Genomic DNA, 18,636 nt, shown 5'->3' on the forward strand with positions numbered 1-18,636 from the left:
TGAAGCGTTGCAGTAGCGCTGCTGTTCACACCAATAGTGCGTTTCTCCACATTTCTACTCCAATACACTTTGTGAATTAAGAGCTTAATTGTTTTAATATCATGGAGGCCTAGAGACAAAAGACATGGTACCAGCGTTGTGTAGTCAGCGTTCACTGATATACAATAAACATATCACTATATTGGTTTCACCTTGACGATACGTATTGTGACGTTTCTGTATTGCGATATATTGTGCCACGATATATTGTTACACCCCTAACACACACACACACACACACACACACACACACACACACACAGTCCTCCCTATGGGACAGAGCAGCAGAGAAGTGCTGTATCTGTTTGGGTAGAGAGGCAGAGAAACGCCCTGCGATGTTCTCTCCACCTACAGAGAACCAGGAAGTGGAGAGAACCTGCATGAGCTACAACTCAATACAGAACACAGAGAGAACCATTCATGAGCTACAACTCAATACAGAACACAGAGAGAACCATTCATGAGCTACAACTCAATACAGAACACAGAGAGAACCATTCATGAGCTACAACTCAATACAGAACACAGAGAGAACCATTCATGAGCTACAACTCAATACAGAACACAGAGAGAACCATTCATGAGCTACAACTCAATACAGAACACAGAGAGAACCATTCATGAGCTACAACTCAATACAGAACACAGAGAGAACCATTCATGAGCTACAACTCAATACAGAACACAGAGAGAACCCTTCATGAGCTACAACTCAATACAGAACACAGAGAGAACCATTCATGAGCGACAACTCAATACAGAACACAGAGAGAACCATTCATGAGCTACAACTCAATACAGAACACAGAGAGAACCATTCATGAGCTACAACTCAATACAGAACACAGAGAGAACCATTCATGCATCGACCTGTCACCCGTTTCACTCATGTGATCTGAGCATCTCATCAAGAGTTTACTAAATGTTTCTAAAGTTTGTCTTGACACGTTTGTTCAGTGGACTGTGGCCACCTGTGGTCAACAGTTTGAGTGTGATCCTCTGTACTGATGATGTTATTGACATCAGTTACTATATAAATGTATAATATATATGTTATATACATTTATATATATATACAAGTGTGATGACTTGATAAAATAAATGAAGCAAGTATAGGCATTTCATTCTACCTACAGGTTCCAGGAGCCGCTAGCTAGCTAACATGCTCCTCTACCTACAGGTTCCAGGGGCTAGCTAGCTAACATGCTCCTCTACCTACAGGTTCCAGGAGCGGCTAGCTAGCTAACATGCTCCTCTACCTACAGGTTCCAGGGGCCGCTAGCTAGCTAACATGCTCCTCTACCTACAGGTTCCAGGGGCCGCTAGCTAGCTAACATGCTCCTCTACCTACAGGTTCCAGGAGCCGCTAGCTAGCTAACATGCTCCTCTACCTACAGGTTCCAGGGGCCGCTAGCTAGCTAACATGCTCCTCTACCTACAGGTTCCAGGAGCCGCTAGCTAGCTAACATGCTCCTCTACCTACAGGTTCCAGGGGCCGCTAGCTAACATGCTCCTCTACCTACAGGTTCCAGGGGCCGCTAGCTAACATGCTCCTCTACCTACAGGTTCCAGGAGCCGCTAGCTAACATGCTCCTCTACCTACAGGTTCCAGGGGCCGCTAGCTAACATGCTCCTCTACCTACAGGTTCCAGGAGCCGCTAGCTAACATGCTCCTCTACCTACAGGTTCCAGGAGCCGCTAGCTAACATGCTCCTCTACCTACAGGTTCCAGGAGCCGCTAGCTAACATGCTCCTCTACCTACAGGTTCCAGGAGCCGCTGGCTAACATGCTAACGGAGCGGCGGCGGGCGGTGAGGGAGCAGTACGAGGCGCTGCAGCAGCGGAGAGCCCTGCAGGACACGCCCGGACACGCCCCCGGCCCGCCAGGCCCCGCCCCCGGCTCCCCAGCCCCCGTGGTGCTGCTGCGGCCTCGGGTCAGCCCCGGCCTCACGCTCGACCACGCCCAGAAACTCCAGCTGCAGCAGCAGGTCCAGCAGGTAGCAAATCACCCATATCCTCCTGATTCTGATGTTGAAAGATAAAAATAAATAAATAAAAACATTCTATTTATTGTTCTCACCCCATAACTCAAAATAAAAAATGGTATTTAATACAGAAATGCTGTTGCAGTATACTTATTATTTTATTATTCTCATTCTTCAAAAGTTGCCAAAATGCAGGAAACAAAGTCTAAAACTCTTTGGCCGTAGTATTTGAGTCTGGAGGGGGACTGATATCCAGGATGTTGAGCGACCCTCTGTCCTGATACCCAGGATGTTGAGCGACCCTCTGTCCTGATACCCAGGATGTTGAGCGACCCTCTGTCCTGATACCCAGGATGTTGAGCGACCCTCTGTCCTGATACCCAGGATGTTGAGCGACCCTCTGTCCTGATACCCAGGATGTTGAGCGACCCTCTGTCCTGATACCCAGGATGTTGAGCGACCCTCTGTCCTGATACCCAGGATGTTGAGGGACTGATACCCAGGATGTTGAGCGACCCTCTCTCTCTCTCTCTCTCTCTCTCTCTCTCTCTCTCTCTCTCTCTCTCTCACTCTCTCTCTCTCTCTCTCTCTCTCTCTCTCTGATGCAGCACGTCCAGCTGCTGACCCAGGTTCACCTGCTCTGCAGTCCAGTAGCAGCCCTGCACCACGAGGCCTCCCTCACCAGGCAGTACCTGGTCAGTACCGAACCACCACCACACCAGAACCACCACTACACCAGAACCACCACTACACCAGAACCACCACCACACAGTACCGAACCACCACCACACCAGAACCACCACCACACAGTACCGAACCACCACCACACCAGAACCACCACCACACAGTACCGAACCACCACCACACAGTACCGAACCACCACCACACCAGAACCAGTACACTAGAACCACTACAGCAGAACCACTACAGCAGAACCACCACACCAGAACCTCTACACCAGAACCACTACACCAGAACCTCTACACCAGAACCACTACACCAGAACCACTACAGCAGAACCACCACACCAGAACCTCTACACCAGGACCACTACACCAGAACCACTACAGCAGAACCACCACACCAGAACCTCTACACCAGAACCTCTACACCAGAACCACTACAGCAGAACCACCACACCAGAACCTCTACACCAGAACCTCTACACCAGAACCACTACAGCAGAACCACCACACCAGAACCTCTACACCAGAACCTCTACACCAGAACCACTACAGCAGAACCACCACACCAGAACCTCTACACCAGAACCACTACACCAGAACCTCTACACCAGAACCAGTACACCAGAACCACTACACCAGAACCTCTACACCAGAACCTCTACACCAGAACCAGTACACCAGAACCACTACACCAGAACCACTACAACAGAACCACCACAGCAGAACCACTACACCAGAACCACTACACCAGAACCACTACACCAGAACCACTACACCAGAACCACTACACTAGAACCACTACACCAGAACCTCAGAGCAGAACCTCAGAGATCCCAACCTATCAGGGACCAGGGTCGTTTGGATCTCTTAAACATTTGCAACGTAACCGTGACGTCAAGATACACCAGTTTTACAAAATACAATATTTGTTTCATTTGCACTCAGAATAAATCAACAACAACAATCGGAAAGGCATTGAAATTGCAATAAAAAAAACAGCGATACTTGTCTATTGTGCTAGCCATTTTGTGACGGTAAAATGTTCAATTTGACGGCTGCTTCTGGTTTTGACCCGTTGGGTCGACTGGACTTCTGGATCTCTGAGGTTCTGCTGTATCTCCATCAGCCCCAGTCTGCACCTTCCTAGAGCTCTCTGAGGGCATCCTCTCCTCTCTCTGTCTCCGTTCTCTCCTCCTCCTCCTCCTCCTCCTCCCTCCTCCTCCTCCTCCTCCTCCCTCCTCCTCCCTGCTCCCCTCATGCCTGCCGTTCTCTCCCCCTCCTCCTCCTCCTCCTCCTCCTCCCTCCTCCTCCCTGCTCCCCTCATGCCTGCCGTTCTTTCCTCCTCCCTCCTCCTCCCTCCTCCTCCTCCTCCTCCTCCTCCCTCTTCCTCCTCCTCCCTCCTCCTCCTCCTCCCTCTTCCTCCTCCCTCCTCCTCCTCCTCCTCCTCCCTCCTCCTCCTCCTCCCTCCTCCTCCTCCTCCTCCCTGCTCCCCTCACGCCTGCCGTTCTCCGCGTCTCCTCCCAGGAGGAGCTCCAGATGTTCGCCGGGCGCCAGGAGGAGAGGAAGGGTGCCAGCGCCTTCCGGGCGTGTAACCTGCAGGGGGCGCTGTCTCTCCTCCAGGAGCAGGAGAGCTCTCCTCCCAAGCCCCCCGGCCCCATCCCACCCAGAACACACTCCAGCTTCTGCAGTAAGACCGCTAGAGTGTGTGTGTGTGAGTGTGTGTGTATGAGTGTGTGTGTGTGTGTGAGTGTGAGTGAGAGAGTGTGTGAGAGTGTGTGTGAGAGTGTGTGCGTGTGTGTGTGTGTTGGATAGCCAGATAGTTTACTCAAAATATCACATCACTTATATTGTTCGTTTGAGTGAAAGGGAAGCATATCTTAGACTAGCAGACTGACCTTTACCCTATAAACAGGAAGTGAATTGGACGGCGTTAGCATTCACAAGCTAACTTTGATGAGAGTGTCTCTATGGAGGCGCTGTGACCTTAGCCCAGGCGACCGGTCAGCGTGTTGTTATGATGATGATGATGATGATGATGTTGTTGTTGTTGTTGTTGTGTCCCTGTAGTGCGGACGTACGCGCTGCTGCCAGCCGAGACCGCGTGGCTCCTGGCGACCCGGTCGGTCTTCCTCTACCCAGAACTCCTCCCCGTCCGCAGCCTGGACCCGGCCTGGCTCTCCCCTCGCACCCGGAACACCTACACCCGGGGCGAGGACAGGTACACACACACACACACACACACACCACACACACACATACACACACACACCTGGACCCAGCCTGGCTCTCCCCTCGCACCCGGAACACCTACACCCGGGGCGAGGACAGGTACACACACACGCACACGCACACACACACACGCACACACACACACACACACACACACACACACACACACACACACCTGGACCTGGCCTGGCTCTCCCCTCGCACCCGGAACACCTACACCAGGGGGGAGGACAGGTACGCACACACACACTCACACACACACCACACGCGCACACACACACACACACACACACCTGGACCCAGCCTGGCTCTCCCCTCGCACCCGGAACACCTACACCCGGGGGGAGGACAGGTACACACACACACACACACACCACACACACACACACACACACACACACCACACACACACACACACACACACACACACACACACACACACCTGGACCCAGCCTGGCTCTCCCCTCGCACCCGGAACACCTACACCCGGGGTGAGGACAGGTACACACACACACACACACTCACACACACACACACACCACACACACCAGGAACGCCTACACTAGGGGCGAGGACAGGTACACACACACACACACACACACACACACACACACACACACACACTCACTCAACCTAGTACCATCCCAACAACGCACCAGTTCTATTGTATTTCTGCTGAGTCATTCCAGACCGTCGTATCAGACTGTGTTTCTGTGTCTCAGTCTCATAGTTCTGGGCCTTGAGCACTTCAGAGACACGGAGCTTCCCTACCACCTCATGTGTCAGTACCTGCTCCGGAACAAGGACCGCGACCTGCTCAAAACCCGCGTGAGGGAGATGTCCGGACCCAATTCACCCGAACACATCATCAAGGTGCGGCACACAGTGAAACAGACCACCCAGGATCTGGAAAGTGTGGTGTCATCGTGTTTTTGTTCTGGTGTTCTGGGACTACTGCCTCTTGTGGTGGCAACATAGAACGTGGAGCCCATGTCCTCATCCCTCTGTCTCTAGTTGTGTTCAGAGCCCATGTCCTCGTCCCTCTGTCTCTAGTTGTGTTCAGAGCCCATGTCCTCATCCCTCTGTCTCTAGTTGTGTTCAGAGCCCATGTCCTCATCCCTCTGTCTCTAGTTGTGTTCAGAGCCCATGTCCTCATCCCTCTGTCTCTAGTTGTGTTCAGAGCCCATGTTTTCAGAGCCCATGTCCTCGTCCCTCTGTCTCTAGTTGTGTTCAGAGCCCATGTCCTCATCCCTCTGTCTCTAGCTGTGTTCAGAGCCCATGTCCTCGTGTCTCTGTCTCTAGTTGTGTTCAGAGCCCATGTCCTCATCCCTCTGTCTCTAGCTGCGTTGAGCCCATGTCCTCATCCCTCTGTCTCTAGCTGCGTTGAGCCCATGTCCTCGTCTGTCTCTAGCTGCGTTGAGCCCATGTCCTCGTCTGTCTCTAGCTGCGTTGAGCCCATGTCCTCGTCCCTCTGTCTCTAGCTGCGTTGAGCCCATGTCCTCGTGTCTCTGTCTCTAGCTGCGTTGAGCCCATGTCCTCGTCTGTCTCTAGCTGCGTTGAGCCCATGTCCTCGTGTCTCTGTCTCTAGCTGCGTTGAGCCCATGTCCTCGTGTCTCTGTCTCTAGCTGCGTTGAGCCCATGTCCTCGTCTGTCTCTAGCTGCGTTGAGCCCATGTCCTCGTCCCTCTGTCTCTAGCTGCGTTGAGCCCATGTCCTCGTCCCTCTGTCTCTAGCTGCGTTGAGCCCATGTCCTCGTGTCTCTGTCTCTAGCTGTACTACAGAGAGGGCGTGGTGGCGCCCATGTCCCCGGTGTGTGCCAGGGTGATGCCCGGGGAGGAGCGCCCCCCTGTGGAGAGAGAGACGTCCGTCATGCCCAACTGGCTGAAGGTATAAAACCGTCTCACACTCTCAATACAGACACAGGCACCGCCATTTCAACTAGTGACCACTGCTCTGTTTAAAGGAAATGATGTCAGTACACACGGCTTTGTCTGGATAATGGCACAGCTCGTAAAGGGGCGTGGTCAGCTTTGTCTGGATAATGGCACAGCTCTTAAAGGGGCGTGCCAGCTTTGTCTGGATAATGGCACAGCTCTTAAAGGGGCGTGGTCAGCTTTGTCTGGATAATGGCACAGCTCTTAAAGGGGCGTGGTCAATGCTTCTTTCAGTTGATAGTACGTGGATTAATTATGTATTATTTGTTATTATGTATATAATGTATTTTAATGTATTTTAATTATTGTAGTGCTCATGCCATCTGCCCCAGAGACTATGGTTGGAAATTAGCCAATTTGGCTAAACCAGCATATTTACAGAAATGTTCCTTAATGTGCACTGTCTCTGAATTTTAAACTATTAAATAAAAATAAATAAATAACATAAGATTCTGTGTGTAGGCCTTTTTTAAAATCGCTGTCAGTGTAGCCTATATCAAATCAAATCTAACTTTATTTTTATAGCGCGTTTCATATACAGAGGCAATACATGCGCTTTACAGAGAGCAATGGGGTGATGGACGTAGGTCAACACGGGAAATACCGCGTCACGAGGTCCCCCAAAGTCACCCTTTGAAGTTTGGCCATGATTTTGCCACAGTATTCCTCATATACAGTATAGGAAACGGTTCCACTCAGCGTGATTTTAAAAAGGCCCACACAGAATTTAAACATTTAATCCAAATAATATCAACCTAATACTATCAACCCCCCCCCTCTCAAAATACTAACATCTAGGGCTGGGTATCGAGTCGAATTTCAAGAATCGATTAGATTCCGATTCACAAGGTTCAGAATCGATTATCACGATTCGATTCAATATCGATCGGTTAGTGTTACTAAAACCTGTTTTTTTTAGCTGTAACCTTAATTACATGACTGCCAAGTTATGCAACACATCAATACTAGGGCTGGGTATCGATACTGATTTCCAAAAATGAATGAATGAATGAATCATTGAATGAATTAATGAACTATTCATTCCTTCATTTATTCATTCATTCATTAAATAAAAGATCGATTTTGGGATTCATGAATCGATTCTGAATCATTTGATTCAGAATCGATTCAGAATCGATTAATCGATTTTTTAAACCCAGCCCTACTAACATCTGTTTGTATATTTGTCCTGTGCAGAAGAGTCTTCCGGTGATACACAAGGCAGTGATGGCGCACAACCAGGCGAACGGGAACGCCCTCCATGACAAACCACCCCCCCAACCTCCGCCCCCTCCCGCCCCCTCTTACGCCTTCCCTCGGGGAACGCGCTACGCCCCGTCTCTCCCCAAGGGCGTCGCCCTGCGTCTGCACCCCCACATCAACTACGCCAAGAACCAGAGGCCGGCCGTCGTCCCGAAACCTCGTCCCATTCACGGTTTCACCCCCACCGCCTCTCTCGCGCCCCTCGCCAAAGCCCCCGCCGACCCCGTCAGCTTCCTGGCGCAAATCCCACCGCCCGTTCCCTCGCAAGGTGTCATCCTATTGGCCAGCGCTCCTAGCACTCCACTCCATGGCGCCCTGCCATTGGCCCAGGCCCCTGTCACTCCCGCCCCCGAAACCGTGCCGTTGACCTCTTCTTATCCAATCAGCTTCCATCCCGTGGCTCAGTGCGTCGCTCAGGATTCTGGGAATGCTAGTTCCTGCTCCGCGCCTCTGATGCAGATCTCAGCGGCCTCTCCTATTGGATCCCCCCTCATGAGTCAGGGCATGGTCGCCGCGTGTGTGATGCCCGCCGCGTCCAATCAGACGGAGCGAGCCTACCTCCAGCTACCGTCGAACCTGCTTCCCATCAAGCCGGCGCCCCCGAAGCCTTCGGTCTGCGCGGCCGGTCTAACCTCACCGTTGATTCCCAGGTGGCGAGCCAATCCCAAGAGACCGCCACGCCCCACCGGCCCCTCCCGCCAGCAAGCGGCCACTCTCGCCCGCAAGCGCACCCTCGCCAGGCCGTTACTACCCGCCCCCCCGCCCGTCCTAAACCGCCCCCCCACTCCTCCAGACGCCGGCCCCCAGCTCGCCTCCGGTCCGGCGTCCCCGCCCCGGACGCCCTCGACCCCCGCCGGGGCGGCAGACCCCTCCCCCGACGACCGGGGCTCTCGTTCGGGGCGGCCGAACGCCACCCCTCCTCACGCGTCCCCGAACCCCAGTTCCCCGGCGCCGAGCGAAGTCAAGGAGCCCTCGGACTACGTCCTGGTCCGGGTGACGTCCAGCGGTTCCTCTCAGATGCTGTGGCTGCCCAAAAACATCCTCTTCCCTCCCAGCGACCGGCCGGGGCCTCAGAGCGGCGGCACCCGGCGGTTCGACTGCCCGCCCTCCTCCTCCTACTCCTCGGGCCAGGAACGCCAGCAGCAGGCTCCGGGGGTCTGGTGGTCGTCTGACTGCGACCTGCCGAGCGGCTCCGTGGACGGACAGAGCTTAGAGGAGCAGCTGCACCGCCTGGTGGAGGAGCTGAGGGACGACGGGGAGGAGGAGGAGGAGGAGGAGGAGGGGGAGGAGGAGGAGGGGGAGGGGGACGGACGCGGGGGTACCCCGGACCCTCTTCTCCTCACCCTGTCTGCGTCCTCGGCCTCCGGCAGCCCCTGCTCCAGCCTGGGCAGCCCGCCCCACGCCGCGGAGGGGAGGGGGCCGGACCGGTGGCTCCGCCCCCGTACCCCGCCGGGGGAGGAGAGGGTCGGGGGCGGAGGGGGGGAGGAGAGAGGAGGAGGGGGAGGAGGAGAGCAGGGCGTGGCCGCAACGGGCGGCGCGGCGCCGGGGGACAGCGGAGGAGAAGGAGAGAGCAAGGATGGAGAGAACGGAGGAGGAGGAGAGAGAGGAGGTGCGGGGGAGGGGGGAGGAGAGAGGGGAGGGACGGGGGAGGGAGGAGGAGAGGGGGGAGGGACCGGGGAGGGAGGAGGAGAGAGGGGAGGGACGGGGGAGAGAGGAGGAGAGAGGGGAGGGGCGGGGGAGGGGGGAGGAGAGAGGGGAGGGACTGGGGAGGGGGGAGGCGGAGAGGAGGAGGGAAGTGCGCGAGGAGGGAGGGAGGAGGGAGGAGGAGAGGGGAAGGAGAGCGGGCGCGGGGAGGGGGGGGGGAGGAGGAGGGAAGCGCGGGAGGAGGAGCGGGGAAGGAGGGGGGGGGGAGGAGGAGGGGGGACACAGCGGAGGAGAGAAGGAGGGAGATGGAGAGAAAGATGGCGACGGGGAGCGGCAGGGAGAGGAGGAAGAGGAGGAGGACTTCGATGACCTCACTCAAGATGAGGATGAAGAGGAAGTGATGTCGTCTGCCTCTGAGGAGTCGGTCCTCTCTGTGCCAGAGTTGCAGGTACAGGAGTTTGTTTTTGTTTGTGTTGTTTTTTCTTCATCGTTGTTGTAACTAACGTTCCCCCCCAGTCTGGCTCTGATCAAGTTCATTATAGATGTATAGATTTACTCCACCCCCGAAATGGTGTTGCACTAAAACATTACGATGTACAACAAATGAATCTAGAGTTATTAAGCACTGGGGCGCCCCGGTGGCTCATGGGTTAAGACGCGTACCACGTGAAGGCTAGTCCTCGCAGCGGGTTCGAATCCGGCCTGGACCCTGTGCTGCATGTTCTCCCCCCTCTCTCTCTCTCTCTCTCTCTCTCTCTCTCTCTCCCTCTCTCTCTCTCTCTCTCTCTCTCTCTCTCTCTCTCTCTCTCTCTCACACACACACACACACATTTCCTGTCACTCTACTCTTTCCTATATAATAAAGCACAAATGCCCCAAAAATATCAACAACTTTTTTTATATTTATATTATTAAGCACAGTAAACAATGCAGCATACACACGCGTTCAGTCCGTCCGTCTGGTGACGTCGTGTCTCCGTCACTCCGGTAACGTGGTGTCACCGTCTCTCCGGTAACGTCTTGTCACCGTCTCTCCGGTAACGTCTTGTCACCGTCTCTCCGGTAACGTGGTGTCACCGTCTCTCCGGTAACTAGTGTCACCGTCTCTCCGGTAACGTGGTGTCACCGTCTCTCCGGTAACGTCTTGTCACCGTCTCTCCGGTAACGTGGTGTCACCGTCTCTCCGGTAACGTGGTGTCACCGTCTCTCCGGTAACGTGGTGTCACCGTCTCTCCGGTAACGTGGTGTCACCGTCTCTCCGGTAACGTGGTGTCACCGTCTCTCCGGTAACGTGGTGCCACCGTCTCTCCGGTAACGTGGTGCCACCGTCTCTCCGGTAACGTGGTGTCACCGTCTCTCCGGTAACGTGGTGCCACCGTCTCTCCGGTAACGTGGTGCCACCGTCTCTCCGGTAACGTGGTGTCACCGTCTCTCCGGTAACGTGGTGTCACCGTCTCTCCGGTAACGTGGTGCCACCGTCTCTCCGGTAACGTGGTGTCACCGTCTCTCCGGTCCCCCAGGAGACCATGAAGAAGCTGACGTGGCTGGCCTCCGAGGGCCGGCTGTGTGACTCGGAGGAGGACAACTCCCCCAACTCCCCCGTGTCCCAGAACTCCCAGGAGGAGAACTCCGAGGAGGAGGAGGAGGGCGGGCCGGGGGCCAAGGGGGAGGAGCTGGAGTCCGGGGAGGGCGGGGCCACCAAGGCGGCCGGGGACGAAGACGCGCCCCCTGGGGAAGGGACCCCGCAGGCTGCTGGGAAGGGGGCCGGACGAGGCAGAGGTCAGTCAGCAGATCAGGGTTTTCAGTGTTGTGAAAAAATTACAGAAAATGTGTGTGAATGCTGAACAGCGAAAAGTATTGCTGAAAATGCATAGACTAAATGGGAAAAATGTGAACTAAATTTGAATGGAATGCCATTTAGTCCACAACACATAGCCTAGCTAATGTTAGCCAGCCTAGCTAATGTTAGCCTACATACTTACTAACATCAGAGGACTACACTAAACTGTAGCTACTTTACTTATGTAGCTAGCGACAGCAAAATAAAATATTTTCATTTCATCATCTCTCACTTCCAGTCAGAAAATGCTAGCCACAATGCTATATGCTATATGCTCCCATTGGTCCGTACGACGCTTCATCCAATAGGAAGAGGGCGGCCTCCGCCTCGCGGCCTGAGACGGAGCAAGCGCCCGGAGCGAGACAGCAAAGACACGTCCAAGCTGCTGCTGCTGTACGACGACCACATCCTGGACAACGACCCCCTGAGAGAGAGCAAGGACATGGCCTTCGCCCAGGCCTACATCAGCAGGGTGAGCACCGTCCGTCCCCCTGAGAGAGAGCAAGGACATGGCCTTCGCCCAGGCCTACATCAGCAGGGTGAGCATGTCTCCGTCCCCCTGAGAGAGAGCAAGGACATGGCCTTCGCCCAGGCCTACATCAGCAGGGTGAGAACGTCTCTGTCCCCCTGAGAGAGAGCAAGGACATGGCCTTCGCCATGTAAAGCGGGTCGTTCAATGATCGTAGGGTCGGCGGTTCGAATCCCGCCTCCTCCTGTCCACATGTCAAAGTGTCCTTGGGCAAAGACACTGACCCCCAAATTGCTCCCAATGAGCAGGTTAGCACCTTGCACGGCAGCTGCTGCCATTGGTGTGTGAATGTGTGTGAATGGGTGAATGAGAGGCCATTGGAAAGTGCTTTGGATACATTTTTACTCGTTTAAACGTTTACTCCCCCCCTCCTCTCCGTTATACTCCCCCCTCCTCTCCGTTTACTCCCCCCTCCTCTCCGTTTACTCCCCCCCTCCTCTCCGTTTACTCCCCCCTCCTCTCCGTTTACTCCCCCCTCCTCTCCGTTTACTCCCCCCTCCTCTCCGTTTACTCCCCCCTCCTCTCCGTTTACTCCCCCCTCCTCTCCGTTTACTCCCCCCTCCTCTCCGTTTACTCCCCCCTCCTCTCCACACAGGTGCGGGAGGCCCTCCAGGAGGCGCCGGGGAAGGTGGAGGAGTTCCTGCAGCTGCTGTATGAGTTTGAGCAGGGCCCCCCCCGAGGGCAGCAGCGTGGTGGAGCTGTTCGGCCAGCTGCGCTGCGTCCTGGCCGCCTGGCCTGACCTCCTCAGGGACTTCGCCGCCTTCCTCCAGCCCGAGCAGGCGCTGGAGTGCGGTCTGGTACGGACACTCGGTTTCACTAAATATCACAGTAGCTGAGGTGATTTTTTTTGCGGCGAGGCTTGACTTGTTCACCTCTTTCCTCCCCCTTCTGTTCCCTCCCTCTCTCTCCTGTCTTCATCTCTCTCCTCTCTCCTCCCCCTCTCTCTCCTCTCTCCTCCCCCTCTCTCTCCTCTCTCTCCTCCCCCTCCCTCCCTCTCTCTCCTCCCCCTCCCTCTCTCTCTCCTCTCTCCTCCCCCTCCCTCTCTCTCTCCTCTCTCCTCCCCCTCCCTCTCTCTCCTCTCTTCCCCTCCCTCTCTCTCTCCTCCCCCTCCCTCTCTCTCCTCTCTTCCCCTCCCTCTCTCTCTCCTTTCTTCACCCCCTCCCTCTCTCCTCTCCCCCCCCCTCCTCTCCCCCCCCCCCCCCCCCCCCCCCTCTTCATCCTCTGTGGTCCAGTTTGAGGAGCAGCAGGCGTTCGAGCGTAGCCGGCGGTTCCTGCGCCAGCTGGAGATCAGTTTCGGGGAGAACCCGTCCCACTACCAGAAGATCGTCAGGGCCCTCCAGGGGGGCGCCAGCCTCAGCCCCGCCAGCATCGAGGAGGTGCGTTAGACCCCCGCTCCCCATTAGACCCCCGTTAGACCCCCGCTCCCCGTTAGGGGCGGCTGTAGCTCAGTTGGTAGAGCAGGTCGTTCAGTGATCAAAGGGTCAGTGGTTCGAATCCCAGCTCCGACTGTCCACATGTCGAAGTGTCCTTGAGCAAGACACCTAACCCCAAATTGCTCTCAATGAGCAGGTTAGCGCCTTGCATGGCAGCTACCGCCATTGGTGTGTGAATGTGTGTGCGTGAATGGGTGAATGAGAGGCCATTGGAAAGCGCTTTGAGTGCCGCTAAGGTGGAAAAGCGCTATATAAGAGTAGTCCATTTACCATTTAGACCCCCGCTCCCCGTTAGCCTCAGCTGGAAAACGCTCCAGCTAGGGTCGCTCTGGAGCGGCCTGAGGAAACGTTACGTTCAAATTAGGGATGCATCGATATGAACATTTTGGCCGATACCGATAACAGATATTAACATTGCTGTCATGGCCGATAACCGATATTTACGTCTTTATATCGATACGATCTGTATAAAATCACATTTCTATGATAATCAAATGTTATACATACTGAAAAACACATGGAAACACCGTCTCTATTTCAATAACATTTGGAAAAGCCAATAAATCTTTACTGCATTGTTTCCTCTCAAAAACGACACAGCAGCTGGACAGAAATAATTATCGGCTGTTCACATCGGCCCTGTTTTGCACATCGGACCGATACCGATATACTAAAAAATGACTAACATCGGCCGATACCGATATGATTGCCGATGTATCGTGCGTCCCGAGTTCAAACCTGTAGTCACTAGTGAGCAAGAGGCTTTTTAGTTTTCCCGTCGTCGTGTCTGAGTTAGAGCTTGTTTCTCAACTTCAACCGGCCGATGATGACATCGCTGTGCCGTACTGCTGGAAGGACGATGACAACGTTCTCTCGCTGTGCTCTCCTCCCGTACCCCCGCCAGCTGAAGGCACAGATGGCCTCCCTTCTGAAAGGCCACACCCACCTGCAAGGGGAATTCTGGGTGTTCTTTGACGAGCTCCGCCCCCCGCCAGCGCGCCCCGGGCAGTTTGAGGAGGCCTGTTGGCCCGAGGAGGGAGGTGCCGGAGGGGGAGACGTCGGCGAGGGCGTCGGCCTGGCGCCGGGGGGAGGGGCCAACGGCGGGTTTGAGGAAGTCACCCTCCCCGATCTGGACGAAGAGGAGGAGGGGCATAAGATTCGGCCAATGGCAGTTCGGAGCAGGAGAAGGAAGATTGGCTCCCTTGGCACCTACAAGGTTCGATGAGATAGTGTGTTTTTACCCTCTCGTCTGACTCTAAAAACTGTCCTTTTACCGAGAGAGATTTCTTTCTGCATTCACGTATATGATTTAGATTGGTTGATTATTGCCTGCGCAGGACTGTGATTGGCCAGAGAAGGATTGCTCCTGCCTCTGCCACGATGGCAGCCATGATGCCAAGCTTCGCCGCCACCGAAGGAAAGGGTGCTCTCGCTGCCATGGCAACAAGGTAATCTAATCACCGCCCGTGGTCTCAGACCTGGTGAGAGAGTTGATTAGCGATCATCGCCAGAAACTGCTGTGGAATATATGGGTTTGTGACGAGGACGGAGGTTGTCAGTCTAGTTTGAGAATTAAATGTTGAATTAAAGGTTGTAATGTAAAACTAGCCAGTTAAACACCTGTTACATCATCAGTGGGCTCTCCTGTCTCCCAGGCAACAGACGGGGTTCCCAGAGCGATGAAGAGCCTTGACCCCCTGTACCCCACGGCAACCAGCCCGCCCACCGACCTACAGGCCGAGGGAGGCGGCGAGGAGAGGGAGGAGGCGAGGGAGGAGAAAGAGGAGGAGCCGGAGGAGGAGCCGGAAGATGAGAAGGAGGTGGAGTCCGTAGTGAAGGATGAATTGGACAGTGGGGCGAACAGCCCACAGCCTGGTATGTGGAGATCATTGCTCTCGTGTTTAATGAAGTTTAAGGAAATTCACTGATACACAAATCCTCTACATCAGTCTCTATATAGATCACATCATGTACAATATATATAATATACAAATAAATTGTGTGAATCATGCAACTTCAGTCAAATGTGTTTGATGGGTTTGCGGGGGCGGGGCCAATGTGAGTCATATTTATCCACTCAGAGGAGTTCAAGTCAATTTGAAGAGCGTCTCTCATCAGAACAAGGAGCGCCCTCCTGGGAAGGCCCGGCCCCGCCCCCTCTCAGGAAAGAGCGGGAGGAGGAGGAGATGGACGAGGAGGAGGACGAGGAGGGGTGGAAGGACGGGGAGGGAGGACGCAGTCCTTCGTCTAAGAAGTGCAGGGCGGAGGGAGGAGCTTCGGGGTTGTTCGACGCGCCCCCCGACTCCGGGGCGACGGAGAGCCCCCCGACAGCGCTGCAGCCTCGCCCCAGCCCGCCCCCCGACCCGCCCGTGTGCGCCAAGAACATCTCCCTCACCGCCAGCGGGGAGAAGGTCATCCTCTGGACACGGTGAGACGGAGGCTTCGCTCAACGGTAGTTTGACAGCTACTGTTGGTAATTTCTGATAGTACAAAACTTCACAGGAGTGGTTCAGCCTTTACAGGTATTACGGTAACACACTCAATACAGCTTCACAGTTCTGATACAGCCCCCAGCCCAGCGTGGGGCATCACCTTTTATATGCAGATCCTCAAACACAGCGTGTGTGTCACATAAGGCTAATGGTTTTCTTGGAACTTACGTGAGTAGATATTAATCTTGCTATTGAGACGTACTGCGAAATGGGACATTCCAGTCTAGAACGCTCTGACCTGCACAACTCACGAGGGACCTCAACTGAGCTCGCCGTTCGCTTCCAGTTGTTCTCCTCAGCCGAGCCAACTTGACCTCACGGCCAAACAACCCTCTAAACACAGCTAGTTTCCACAGCAACCCTCTAAACACAGCTAGTTTCCACAGCACGACAGAACAGACTTCCCTGACGATGTAAATAACAAAGATCCCATCTTACTAAGTGGTCCTGCATCGTTCTTTTAGTCGTTTGGCCAGAGTCACAGGTGTCGCCGCCTCGCTCGCCGGTATCACTTCCACCCTCTCTCTCCCGCTCTGGGTTCCATCTCGGGTCCTCCGACGCCACTTTAGCTACGCCACCCAAAAGCTAGTGATTTGATGGCGCGAGTGGACGGTATTTATACTCAGGAGAGAGTTTAACCAATTCAACTTGGTTACGTCAAGAAGTATTGTTGATTGTGTGCGATATGTGACCTGTTAAGAGATATTTACAGAATGTTTGTTGAGATGTTTACAGAATGTTTGTTGAGATGTTTACAGAATGTTTGTTGAGATGTTTACAGAATGTTTTTTGAGATGTTTACAGAACGTTTGTTGAGATGTTTACAGAACGTTTGTTGAGATGTTTACAGAATGTTGAGATGTTTACAGAATGTTTGTTGAGATGTTTACAGAACGTTTGTTGAGATGTTTACAGAACGTTTGTTGAGATGTTTACAGAACGTTTGTTGAGATGTTTACAGAACGTTTGTTGAGATGTTTACAGAATGTTGAGATGTTTACAGAATGTTGAGATGTTTACAGAATGTTGAGATGTTTACAGAATGTTTGTTGAGATGTTTACAGAACGTTTGTTGAGATGTTTACAGAACGTTTGTTGAGATGTTTACAGAATGTTTGTTGAGATGTTTACAGAACGTTTGTTGAGATGTTTACAGAACGTTTGTTGAGATGTTTACAGAACGTTTGTTGCTCTTGGCTCACAGAGAGGCAGACCGTGTGATCCTAACAGCCTGCCAGCGGCAAGGAGCCAATCGGAGCACTTTTCAAGCCATCTCCACCCAGCTGGGCAACAAGACACCCAATGAGGTGAAGGGCTTTTTAAATTCACTTCTCAATCGCAGAAGACGTGTTTTCGTTACCTTAGAATGAGCCCTTTATATCTACATAGGGATCGGTCCTCTTCCACGGAGGCCGCCATGTTTCTACAGTGGCCCAGAACGGACAAACCGCTCTAGAGAGGATGTGTTTTTTGGAAGTAGCTACTGACACCTAACAGGCCACCATAACTTCTCTTACACCAACGGAAGTGGGGGGGGGGGGTGTAATCAGTTGGTTCTATCTGCAACCTCACTGCTAGATGCCACTAAATTCTACACAGTGCACCTTTAATGTATTGGGCCGTTCATTGTAAATAGTCGTGTGTTGTCTTGTTGTCCCCGACTGTCCTCCCCTGCAGGTGTCCCAGCGGTTCCGGGACCTGATGGGCCTGTTCCGCACCGCCGCTCGCCAGGTCAGCGCCGAGGACCAGCCGGGGCCCGCCGGACAACAGCCAGACACCGACGAGGAGCAGGACTAGACCGGACCGGTCCCGCCGGACAACAGGCAGACACCGACGAGGAGCAGGACTAGACCGGACTGAACCAGACGGGTCCCACCAGACAACAGCCAGACACCGACGAGGAGCAGGTCTAGACCGGACCGAACCGGACTCAGCCGGATTACCACACACCATTCCTAGACGGGAGTCTACGAGAGAGAGCAAGCAGAAATGCAGTATGGCGGCACTGCCTTTTAAAAGTTAGTCTTTGTTGTTCAAAGATGGCAGCTTCTCAGTGTGACTACAATCATCTAGATTAAGTGGGTACTGAGCACTATAAATCAGTTACTGAAAGACATTAAAAGAACACATTCAAATACACCAGCAAAAGACTTAGAAACCAGGTTTACTGTGTTTCAATATGTGTAAATATTGTTCATAAGAAATTGGAGTTGGATCCAACATGTACAGGTGATTAATGTTTCCTTTTATTATTACCTGGGTTGTACAAAAAAAGGACAATGTGCACATTGAATGCCATGTGTGTGTGTCTTTGTGTGTGTGTGTCTCATTAAAGCGTGCGTGCGATTTAGTAAAGAGCGTGTGCGAGTTATAAAATACACGCGCACTTTATAAAAAAATTTACATCCATGTCACCTCCTGGGCTCCGTATAAACCAACAGCTTTCAAAAAATAAAATCACCATCATCATCATCAATACTACTAGTTCTGATACCCGCTGGAGCACTATAGACATTAACTAAACACTATATCTGCCATCACTCCAGCTAAACCATCCAATTAA

The 18,636-nt window shown here is 53.5% G+C and overlaps 1 protein-coding gene across 1 annotated transcript in view; it reads left to right on the plus strand.

The window, feature by feature from the left end:
• Positions 1-18,305, plus strand: part of LOC311312129 (GON-4-like protein) — a 31,030-nt gene extending 12,725 nt beyond the window's left edge. The window contains 20 exon segments of the mRNA XM_084442000.1: positions 1,805-2,036; positions 2,633-2,719; positions 4,235-4,397; positions 4,778-4,928; positions 5,662-5,812; positions 6,709-6,825; positions 8,070-9,368; positions 9,506-9,599; positions 10,097-10,227; positions 11,300-11,558; positions 11,928-12,091; positions 12,744-12,814; positions 12,816-12,945; positions 13,381-13,524; positions 14,486-14,797; positions 14,919-15,029; positions 15,237-15,456; positions 15,700-16,009; positions 17,278-17,380; positions 17,751-18,305. Of these exon segments, the coding sequence (XP_084298126.1) occupies positions 1,805-2,036; positions 2,633-2,719; positions 4,235-4,397; positions 4,778-4,928; positions 5,662-5,812; positions 6,709-6,825; positions 8,070-9,368; positions 9,506-9,599; positions 10,097-10,227; positions 11,300-11,558; positions 11,928-12,091; positions 12,744-12,814; positions 12,816-12,945; positions 13,381-13,524; positions 14,486-14,797; positions 14,919-15,029; positions 15,237-15,456; positions 15,700-16,009; positions 17,278-17,380; positions 17,751-17,870 (4,369 nt within the window). The 3' untranslated portion in view covers positions 17,871-18,305.
• The last annotated feature ends 331 nt before the right edge of the window (positions 18,306-18,636 follow it).

Source organism: Borostomias antarcticus, assembly GCF_949987555.1.
Source record: "Borostomias antarcticus genome assembly, chromosome: 8".
Classification (NCBI taxonomy): Eukaryota; Metazoa; Chordata; class Actinopteri; order Stomiiformes; family Stomiidae; genus Borostomias; species Borostomias antarcticus.